Source organism: Rhinolophus hipposideros, assembly GCF_964194185.1.
Source record: "Rhinolophus hipposideros genome assembly, chromosome: 1".
NCBI classification, from domain to species: Eukaryota; Metazoa; Chordata; class Mammalia; order Chiroptera; family Rhinolophidae; genus Rhinolophus; species Rhinolophus hipposideros.
This window is the reverse complement of record NC_138047.1, coordinates 40,838,781-40,850,550: the sequence shown is the minus strand read 5'-3', so window position 1 is coordinate 40,850,550 and position 11,770 is coordinate 40,838,781. Positions and strand designations below refer to the sequence as shown.

General features: G+C 38.4%; 1 protein-coding gene across 4 annotated transcripts in view; it reads right to left on the bottom strand.

The window, feature by feature from the left end:
* Nucleotides 1-3,504: 3,504 nt before the first annotated feature.
* The window catches only part of PAICS (phosphoribosylaminoimidazole carboxylase and phosphoribosylaminoimidazolesuccinocarboxamide synthase), a 38,579-nt gene continuing 30,313 nt past the window's right edge, over nucleotides 3,505-11,770 (bottom strand). For all 4 annotated transcript variants that reach the window (XM_081061056.1, XM_081061057.1, XM_081061058.1 and 1 more), the window contains 5 exons: nucleotides 11,618-11,731; nucleotides 10,841-10,924; nucleotides 9,794-9,974; nucleotides 8,168-8,326; nucleotides 3,505-5,904 (listed from right to left, as the gene is read on the bottom strand). In XM_081061056.1, the coding sequence (XP_080917182.1) occupies nucleotides 5,738-5,904; nucleotides 8,168-8,326; nucleotides 9,794-9,974; nucleotides 10,841-10,924; nucleotides 11,618-11,731 (705 nt within the window). In that variant the 3' untranslated portion in view covers nucleotides 3,505-5,737. The remainder of the gene's footprint in view (nucleotides 5,905-8,167; nucleotides 8,327-9,793; nucleotides 9,975-10,840; nucleotides 10,925-11,617; nucleotides 11,732-11,770) is intronic.

Below are 11,770 nucleotides of genomic sequence, written 5' to 3'. Positions count from 1 at the left end.
CTTCCGCTCTCGTTGCTGGGACGCGTGGATGGAGTCGCTCGCTACACCTTACCTGAGGCGGCTCCGGAGGAACCAGGCGCCGGACCGCGGGAGCGGGTTGAGAAGAGGTGGTTTCAGCCCGAAGCCGCGTGCGTGTCCGGGCGACCGCGGAGGGCGTAGCGGTGGCCTGGGCCCGCGGGGATCCGCCGACCACTAAGGAGGAGAAATACAAGGTCTACGGGATGGTAAAATGCTAGACACCCTGGGAGTTATTTAAAGAGGGACATAGGGGGCGAAAGGGGCGCGGGGGGCAGCTTCTTTCTGCGTGAGAATCCTCCATAGAGGAATTGGCATTTGAAAGGGGTCTTGAAAGATCACTGGGAAGCCCCGGCGTCGGTTCTGCGCAAAGTTACGGCCGAGAAGCGACTGTGAGCGAAGGCGCAGGAGAAACTCCAAGCGCAGAGCACGTTTGGTGAAACCCCCCGGGCCGCCCTGGGCGCCGGCGCGGGAGCCGCGGAAAGGTGCCGTGTGTTTGGGGACGTGGGGACGAGAAGGTTCCGGTTAGTTCCCGGCTCTGCGAGTCCGGGGACGTGTGCGAACAGGTCCCTTTACGGAGTCCCAGTTTTCCCGACTGCCAAGTAGGGATAACACGGAATTGTTCTAGGGAGAAAAGATTCATGGATGCACGTTAGGCATAGTGAGCGCCCAAGTAACGGAGTGTTGGGTTTTTGTAAGACCTTAAAATATCAAGATGTGTTTGAATGGCAGCGCGGTACCAGTTGAGTACTCGTGATGAAAGGACGGGCCATTTTACTGAGCGTCCTCTCCGTAGGCTCGTATCTTGTCAGGATCCTGCCGTTTCCCCGCCTCTTTCCCAGCAACCTAGCTAACTTCTTTTCATCCTTCAAGATTTCTGCATCCTTCCGTTGCCAGATTACCTCTTTGACCTTGCAGACCCGGCAGCTGGTCTCCATCACTCTCTCATGCTATTTTTGAGCACATCGTCCTTTGAGCCTGCCTCCCGCTAGATGGACTGTAATCCACGGGAGCCCGGGGCCCACGTTTCCTTTGCTCACTGCAGTACCCCTAGGGTCTAGCCGCGTGGATGGCACAGAGTTGGTACTTAACTGCGTGAGTTTTTGCCTGTTTCCCCCTTTATCTGTGAGTTCCTTGGAGGCAGAAACTATGTCCTGCTCGTGGTATTTTTGTATGCCGCCTGGCACATTTCATATCTGGTCCATATAGTACAGTGCAAAAACAGCACATTAGCTTGGGAGGATGTAATTTCTGTGAATTAGTGAAACTTAATGGGATGAGCTGAGGACTTTCACCGGCTGTGGAACTGTCCCAAGTTTCAAGTGAATGATGCATAGATTGGGGGGGATGTTAAGGGAGTTCTAGATGTCGCTTGGTGTACCCACATTTTTGTGCGGATTTTTCTGAGAAAAGGTTTTGTAGTTTCTATCGGATTCTCCAGAGGCGTTTATACCAACCCACCCACCTCTCCCCAAGGTTAAGAATCATTGCCTCAGTAGTGCTTTTCTAACTTCTCAGATTATTGACTTTCATATAAGGATTTACAATTTTGTTTTTTGTTATTAGTCTGTTCCCAAGTACTTTGTAGCTGCTAGAAATTCCTCAGAATTCATCTGCTATGAATTCCTGTTTCTATTTCTTCTGTCATTTTAAAGGGCTGTTCTGGCAAACAGGATATACTTGTATGCATTTAACCTGCCATTCTTGAAAGAGACATCTTCCAAACCAGTAATCTTTTAAAGCATGTATCTAATGCCATTCTCCTACCCTCAGGATAAAATCCAAAGTACAAAGCCTAACATGTAAGGTCCTTTATGACCTGGCCTGTGCTTGCCACCTCCCCAACCCACACAGGTCTTTTGTTCCGCATTCCCTACTCCCCTTGCATGTTATATATGTGCAGTTCCACGTTGCCATACTTCTGGGAATTGGCATTTACTCATTCAACAAAATATTTGAGTGCCTTGAATGTGCCAGTGTCAGGCATTATACTAGTTGCTGGGGATACAATCAACAAAACGACAACCCAGTGCACTTAAAGAATTTTCTAGTTGGGAGAAGCAGTAAACAAAGATACTATGTTTGGTGGTAATACATTCTACGAAGGAAGTTAGGAACGGTAAGAGGGATTGAAAATAGAGTACAAGGAGTTAAGAGTCCCTCCTTTTTACTCACAATGTGTACTCCTTTAGATCCCTTCCTCCTTTGTGTATTCAGAATATCCTATCCTTTACTCTATGACAGTACAGTGTTTTGAAATTGTCTGCCCCTGGAATATTCCAGGACTTACTGAGGGCAGAAATTGGATCTTCATCATTGCATCGTCAGAGGCTTGCACATAGTAGGTACTCAAAAACTTATTTTTGCACTAATGGATTTAGCAATTTATGATTTGAGAAGCTCCCATGTACATTATTGTCATTTGATCCACACAAAGGCAGGCAGGAGAAATGTTATTTAGCCAACTTTATAAATGAGAACTAAAGCTCAGTCATGTGCCCAAGGAACTCATTTCCTTTCCACTATTTTCACTGTTCCACAATACTAGATTTACAATTCTGTAAGTATCTGAGGATGTGGGCAGTTAAATGCAAAAAACACCACTAAAAGCAATTCCAAGGACTGCTGAAGATGGCAGGGAAAGATTGTTGATATGCTATGGCACATCATGTTTTAACACATATTACGCTGACTGCCTTTTTTTCCTATTTTGAGAAATTAGCTGAAGGGAACATTGAATTCAATTTTCATGGTGACTCAATTCCACACATTCCATCCTCTACACTGCTAAATGGATAATAATGCATTCATGTACCAGGACATACTTTACATATACTGATTAACTTAATTGTCAACCTTATGAGATGGGTGGTGTTAGTCCCATTTTATGGATGAGGAAATTGAGTCACGAAATATTTAAATAACTTGTTGAAAGTCACATCATCCCTCACCTGGACTACAACAGCCTCTTAATCTCCTTGCTTTTGTCCACAATAGCCAGAGAACTTTAAAACATGATGTAAGTACGTCATGTCACACCCTCGCTCCAACTTTCCAATGTTTTTTCCTCTCACACTTCAGTGTGGCCTATAGGCTTATATGAAGATGATCTACTCTTACCCTTGCTCATAAAGCTCCAGCAATACTAGCATGTTTGCAGAACCTCAAAATGCAAAGCTTTTACTTCCTGTTCCCTTACTCTGGAAAGCTATTTCCCCACATTATTTATATGGCTTGCTTTTTTTATACATCATTGCTCTGCTCCTCTCCTCAAAAACCTTCCTTTTAATCCCTATCACTATCCTCTCACCTTAGTTATTCTTCATATGCACGTATACTTCCCTGAATCTATCTTTTATGGCTTGTCATCCCCAATAAAATGTCAGTTTTGTGAGGGTGGGGGCCTTGTCTCTATTCATTGGTGCTTTCCTGGAACCCAGAATAAAACCAGGCAAAACATTTCACAAATGGATGAATAAAGCCTCACACAAGCGTTGAATCTTTGTCTTTTATTTGGCTGCAATGTTTAAATTTCAGAAGGTATTAAAACAGTCATTCTAAGCATGGCTTATGACGCAAAATTTAAATACTGCATTATTGGGCACAATTTTTCTTCCTCTTTTCATGTTTAGCTACAAGTCCATACTCAAAGATGGCAAACCGGTTAGGTTTGTGTAAGTTACTTTTTACAAGTTAAAATATTTGCAAACAAGAATTTACTCTAGCACTGAGGAACTACTTGATGATATATATATTCAACTAAGAAACATAGTGAAACTGATGACCATTGATCATGGTCAATCCTAAATCAGTGTTTGAAAATTGTCATGTACTGTACAGGAACAGGTGGAGTTTTTGCTAGGCAAGGACAGAAGAGCTGACATAGCAGCTAATGATTATTGAATAACCACAAAGTCAAAGTTTTAAAGATGTTAAAATCAAATCTTTAATTATTCTTGTGAACACAAGAAAATTAAGCCATGATTTTTGCAATTCCCCCATGTCTGACAGCCAGCCAGGCATAGCATATCAGATCATAAGGCAGTCTGAGGGAAATAAAGTGTAAACTTTCATTTTGCCTCTTGGAGCTTACAATCCAACAGAGTAAGAACGTCTTATACTAGCCACTGTAGCTATAGGTGATTAGGGAAGGTTTCATGGAGACAGTGAAGATAAAGCTCTAGTAACTAAGGAATAGATTTTAATGACAGAAATGAGGACATTCAAACTAAAGGTACAAATAAGTGATCCAAAAATTATGAGGAAAGCAAGCTCCGTTGATGGGTTACATCAGCGATTCTTAATCTACAGACCACAAATAGGCTTCAAGGGAATCCAAGAACCAAAGGAATCTATTGGTGACTTGTGTGTAATTTTCTAGGGAGAAGGTCAAGAACATTCATATTTTCAAAGGAGTCTGTTGCAAGAGATTACCATAAGCACCACAAGTGCTTATGTTGTAAGCCCTTGGACAATTAACTTTAAAAAGGTTGAGCTGAGAATGAAGGCCTACCCAGGCTAACGTAGAATTTGACCCCTACTTGAGGCTTTTGTACAGTGTGGGTAAACAGGGTAACAGACTCGACTTGGTGATGAGTTAGATGGGAAAGGTCAGAAAAACATCAAGATTCTGATTTGCTACAGTGAGTATAAGGGTCAAAAAGTACAGACAGTGAAGGCCAGTGGCAAGGGTCTTACCAAGATTTTATCTGTATCAGAGATTAACATTTTGGGGGACACAGACCTTTTTGATAAAACTATAATTGCCCCCTTTCCATAAAAGTGAGCATATACATAAAATTTTACATGTAAGTTTATGGGGTTCATGGACACTTGGATGAAAGTTTAGTAATCTAAAATTCTCAGGGCTGCATAATTGTAACAGTGATTTCCAACTATATAGTTTATAGATTGATGAACTATGATACCTCTCAGTAACTGCTCCTTTAGACATGAATCTTGCTGGGTCCATTGCCCAGACTTATACTATTATGAGAAAGAAACTAGTGATGGTTATCAACTGGGAGATTCCAATTTCTGAAAATGATGGTTAGTGTGGCTAAAATATGTTATCAGAATTAAAAGAATTTTATGATCCACAGATACCGTCGCCAAGTTAAGATTTACTAAATCTTTCATTTGGAATGGCAAAGGTGGCTCTACCTTTTTTCCATGGCCAATTGCCCTGACACATATCCGAGTTCTCAGAAAATTCCCCTTTCCGGGGTTCCACAGTGCCCCCTTAGTTCTTGTGTGTTCCCTACCCTCAACACCAATCTTAATTTTTCTTAAAGCAAAATCAAAATGTTATCTCTATTAATAGCTAGAGAAAATACACACCATTTTGAGATACTGGCTGCAAATAAAAAAAATTGACAGAGGATTATATTGCTCTCACCATCTTTCTCTAAGATACAACCATTTTAACTTTCTAAAATTTATAGGCTGATATATAGAAAGTCAAGTAGTAACTTCAGAGATCTATAATAGGACATTAGCATTTAAGAAACATTTGATTATGTTACCTACCTAACAATGACTATATAGTGGGTAAGAGATTAATTTTAAAATGTCCTTAAATATGTACATATATTTACTAATCCATGAATCTAGAGTAGTATTTATTCACTAATACATTTTGTTTTCCATCTTGCTTGATATTTTTTCCTGCAGCTAACCTAGATAGTTTTTTCTCCTAAAAAAAATACAATGATGTTCTTTCTTATAAATTGCCCTCTCTTATTTTCTTGTCAGCCTGCTTCAAGGAAATCCATGTGTTTAATATACTTGCTCGTAGTTTGGCCCATACCAAATGGTTGTTTAATCCAAATATCTGAGCAGCAAACTGAGCTGATCCTTCTGGAGAAAGTATGGTTGAACAGCCAAGACCTATTGGTTGAAAAATAAAAAAAATAAAATTGAGCTGTCAATTCATAACAAAAATGCCACTTAAGCCAACTATTTTATACTCAGTAAAGTCCTGTTAGCCACAGACAATAAGAAGCTACTGTATTGTTCTTGTCTACAGTAGGATTTGCAGGAGTTTCTATCCTTACTTTGGAGTGGTCAAATGATTATAAGAGGATAAATATCTATCTGCCATGAACGGTACTTTATGTACATCATCTATCACTCTTCTCACCAAATCCATAGGCAAAACAGTTCTTTTCATATACACAATCCCTTTAAATCCCCAGTGAAAGGCAATAGAAATAAGACGAGACAAGGTAAGTGGGTAAGAAGTACCTGTTCTTAGACCAACGAGGTATGCTAAGTGTTTTGATAATATCCTAGCTACTCCTTTATCTTTACACTTGAACTATTTTAACATTTTTTAAGCAGTAAAAAAAAGTCAAATCCAAAAAATAATCCTAATAAATATAAAGTTATAAATAAATTCAATAGTAATAAGATCTGAAAGACAGTAAAAAAGTAACTTCCTTGGGGGCTGCATGTTTGCCCAGGCAGTTTCATGGTAGTGACGTAATGTCCATCACTAGAGTCAAAAACTAGCTAGCTTATGGATCCAAAAGCTCCATTTTCCCAATATTCTTGGAATTTACCAGGCTCTTTGAATCTCACTATCCCCAATAAAAATAAAAATCACAAGGTTAATTTATTAACTTGTATTAATTTATGCAGCTCCTCACCTGGCAGGAGTCATGTTACTTAATATTAATTTTAGTGTCATTATCTCCAGGATAATGACACTAAAGATGGGAATGATAACTCGTGAAGATTTCTCTTATGTGAAGATTCAATTAACACAGATAAAGTGTTTGGAGCAGTGCTTGGCACGTAGTAAGTACTCAGTATCAGCTGTTTTTAGTAGTAGTATACTAGGCAGAGTGTTCTACTCTAGTAACTGAAATACCTGTGCCTCCTGCCCAGGACTCCCTTTCTGATACCAGGAAAGCTTAATTAGCAAAAAATTAGGTTATCTAATAAGCATGCCATTAGCAAAAATTTAGGTTATCTAATAAGCGTGCCATAAGAGAAAGAGAAATGGAGTTTTTAGGATTTTACACAAGCCACGTAATACTGTTCCTCAAAAGATTATTCCTAATTCTAGTGATCAGAATGTATACCTCCTTCCAGATTCCCTGTTTCTCCTTGGACAGTACTACATGAAAACTGCCTAATTTTTGTTCATGACATCCCCATGGATAACTTTTTCTAAGTTCCACGGATAATACCATTGTAATACCAATAGTGTAATACCTATACTATTCCTCTGCTATAAATTTGGTTATAGTTTTATATATAGCTGTAGATTTTTAATTTGAGAAGTTGCTATAATCAGATGTTTAAAGATGGATTAATCACAAGATGTATTTCTGAAATCATATAAAAAAATAAAGAGAATAAACAAAACAGACATAAACACAGCTGAAAGGCAAATGGAATGTTAGACCAAAAAAATTTAATCCTAAACAGGATGCAGGAAAAGATGAGAAGCAACCGGACATTACAGAACCCACTCAAAAGTTGAGTAAATCAGAGAAGAAAAAAAGATAAGCTCTTTTTTGGATGTAAAATTGAGGAAATATTCCACAATGTAGAGCAACAAGAGAAAAAAAATAGAATAGCTATCAAGGAAGTCCAAATTTGAATAATAAGTCTAAAAAGGAGAAGAGAGAAAATAAAGGGGGAAGGAAATTATTAAGTAATTCAAGAAAACTTTCCAGGACTAAAGAATCAGAGTTCCAGATTAAAAGGCCCATTGAAAGCCCAGGATGAAAACAGACTCACCAAGACACATCTTTGTGAAATTTAATAACCAATGACAAAAGATCCCCAAAATTTCCAGAAAGAAACAAAATTCAGAAACAAATGAGAAGATTGGAAAAATTCAAACACTAACTGGAAATTAGATGTTTTAAAGAAATTACAATTTTTTTTACATGTCATATATGGTATCATGATTATGATTTAAAAGCGAGTCCTTATCACCTAGACATTTATGTTTAAGTATAAAATGTTATAATATCTAAGCTCTGCTTTAAAATAATCTAGGAGAGAGCTACACATGCAACAGATGTTGCTGAAAATGGGTAATGGGTACATAAGATTGTATTACATTATTCTCTTTACTATTTTGCATATTTAAAAATTTTTAATAAAGAATTTTAAAAAATTCAATTTATCTTACCACTGGGTAGTCGAAGAGAAGACCACACATCTTGAGCTCCCCAGTCTGGAGTTAGGGGAGGACAGCTGATAACTGGGTATGCAGTGTTACCAGACATCACTGGTCCTAAACCATTGCTCCTGCCTGCCACTGCCACAAATACAGTAGGAATGCCATCCCCTAGGAAAATCACAGGTTTATAATTATGCTAAATAGTCAAAAGAAATTTAAAAATAGGTTAAAAAAAGGGTCTTAACTACTTGAGTTCCTTTATTAGTCTCCAAAAAAAGCATAAATAAGACTTATTACATACATATTAAAAATGTAAGGTTCACTCTGTCACTTATTGTATGCCAATTAATGAAGGAGCGATAGGTCTGGCTTGGGGCGGCTGGATGGCTCAGTTGGTTAGAGTGCAAGCTCTTAACAGCAAGGTTGCCTGTTCAATTCCCACATGGGCCAGTGAGCTGTGCCCTCCACAACTTAGATTGAACACAACAGCTTGAGCTTGGAGCTGAGCCACAGGTGGGCAACTGGTTTGCTCAGTGGTTGGAGCACGATGCTCATAACACCAAGGTCGCCGGTTCGATTCCCACATGAGCCAGTGAGCTGCACCACCAACAACTAGATTGAAAACTTGACATCCTGGAAAGACACACTGTTCCCCAATATTCCCCCACTCCCCCGACAAAAAAAGAATAGGTCTGGCCATCTTTGAGATCTAGGGTATAAAGGGGATTCCAGGGTATCAGTGAAGGACTGGCTTAAACGCCCCTTCTACTATTGCTGCTTAGGCTCACCAGGACAAAGAATGATGCCACCCAAACCAGTGTCTGTCCTGGTGTCCTTCAACCAACAGGGTAACAGACGAAAGGTTTACAGGTACTTCGTGAAACGAGTTGAAGGCAAATTCAGTAATATAGTACCCAAATATTTCAATCCCTTCAATATATTTTCTAACACATCTCTTAAACATTTCATTCTTTGATAAACTTATAAATCATTCCTTTATATTTTTCTGGAGAAAGAGTTCTGGCTTTTATTAGATTATCAAAGGGATCTGACACCTTCCCCTCCCCATTAAAAAGAAAACTTAGTAACTACCGCTCCTGTAGCAGCTACCTTTGGAAGGGAAACTCTCAACATTTTTTTCTTCATTGAGAAACATTTGGTTATCTCCAGGCCTTCATTAATTTTACATCAATGCTATCCTATCAAGACATTTCTTTTATACACTAAATTCTGAAATTATTCCTCAATTTCATGTTTGATCACTTCCCAGAAAAGGCTGGTCATAAAGGTACTTGAGAGGACCTGTCGCTTCAACCTCAGGCCTCCCATAATTGATAACGAGGCCTATTTTCTGTTGGAATGTATTAGAAACAGTGCTCGAGGGGCTTCTTCTTAGGTACAGATTAATTCTAGTCTTTATTTTCCTTCCACGCTTGAATTTTCAAGATCTTTCTCTCTGATCTATTCTTTTGTAAGTTCCTTAAACTCTTTGGAGGTGAGTATCATGAAAGCCTAGATTATCACATTTTTCCCTTGGAAATGTAGCAAAGCTCTTTTTCAGCATTATTAATGTAAACATAAAATTTTTAGGCAAAATCAGAACTTCTTGAAATGCTCTAGTTATTCGATATTTACCTTCATATTCAGCTTTAATCCTCAGAGTTTCATCTGGTCCTTTATGAGCAGATGTTACCCGAAGTTCACATGGAATGCCAAAATTTCCACAAGCCTTCTTGATTTTTTCACAGTGACCGAGATCAGAAGTTGAGCCCATCAATACTACAACCCTGCACTGACTTTCTGGCTTCAGAAGCAACTAGAAAAGAAAAACATGGATATGCAAAAGAAGATAAAGACAAAAATGGATACATACAGGGATGAGAACCAAAAGAATAGTCAGTTTACACAGCTATAGTTTGGAGGCAGACTAGGTCTGGACAGAATATTTTTTCTTAATAGACCAAATTTAAGACAGAACTAAATGATACAGAATTTTTCAAAATAACCTCTCTAAAATAAAGAGTTCTTCCTAATTAAGACCTAAATAGTATGATTTGTAATCAGATAAAATTATGTTATTACAAGAAGCAAGGATACTCTAACCTCTTAATATTCAGGAAGCTATAAATATATTTCATTCTATATTTCATTGTTTGACGGAGGTTTTAAGGCACAATCAGCCAAAATATAGAGGTCAGGTTATAAATTGTCAATATTTAGTTGCATGAAATTCAAAATGCATGTTCCAATGGAAATGATATTCTAAAAGGCAGTTAGGGCCATTGAATAACTACAAACCCCACTGGAATTATAGTAATCAAAATACCATAAATCTTAAAGTAACATTTTAATGTCACATGAAGTTCCAATCAACTCTGCTAACAGAACCCAGGCTAATGGAACTCTAAGTAGCAGAGGAGAGGTGAATAGGAAATTTAAGGCTGCTCCTGCAGGGGCCAGGAGGAGATAAGATTGCAGGTTTCCCCAACAGGATTTGGGAGGAGTGTCAGCAGGGGTTCCAGTATGCCAGTGAGGCTAGTTCAGCTGGCATATTTTTTAAAGGTACTCATTTCTTTCAAGTCATTGGAAAAAAGCACTGCACCTCCCTCTTTTTTTCTTCTGGAAGCAAGATTTTCTTGGAGAAAAACAAAATGTAGTATGGATTTACTACAAAAGGTTTACCTCTACTTTTTCTGCAACCCACTCAAAATTTTTCTTTACCATCTGGAGCCCTTCAGGAGTTACTTCCTTGAGGTCACGATATGACTAGAAAATAAGATAGAAAGTTTAGAATGCAAGTATTCTGTTAGTAATACTCTTGCTATCTGAAATTATTCGGTTTCTGAGGTTTGGGTACAGATTATGAAGAGTTTGCCTAGCAAGGGATATATCTGAAAATGTATCTGAGCTTACAAGTTCATTTCCTCAATTAGACTAAGGAAAATTCAGACAGTGAATTGAAGTATGCTTATATTTTCATTTAAGGATAAGCGCTGTCTACACTAGCAACTACAATTAACTATGCTGACAATTCTTATATACATATAAGTATATGGAGGGTCTTGCCCTAATTTTGTTTTTCATAGGGAAGAGCAGAAATAGAACCTGATAATACCCGGATGACTTGGGACAGAGTTCCAGATCTGCCAGTTTCTCTTGTACTTATGAGGATATCTATCCTCTTAGAGCCTTAGTTTTCAATCAGCCAAAAAAGGATAATACTTGCTCTGTGTGAGTCTATTAAAATAATGAGAAATCTGCTTTGTAAATGTAAAATATTCTTATCTTTTTTTTCAGGATATAGGAAACATTTATCTTTAAAAATAAATAGCATTCAACAACTCAGGTTTATATCATGAAGAACAAAAAAACTGCCTTCTCTTTTCCTCCCATCTTCCGTTTCTTCTCTACCTCTGCCTGATCTTGCAAAGGATTTAAAAAATCTAATGCATTACCTACCTGTTTGTCTTTCTGTTGACTTCGATCTCCTGATGGCCAGAGTCTCCAGGAATCATTATCAATAACATCAGCAAGAACAATTTCTTTGGAGGTGACATCAACACCGAACTCAATCTAGAAACAGCAGATCACCAAATAGGTTTTTCAAAACTA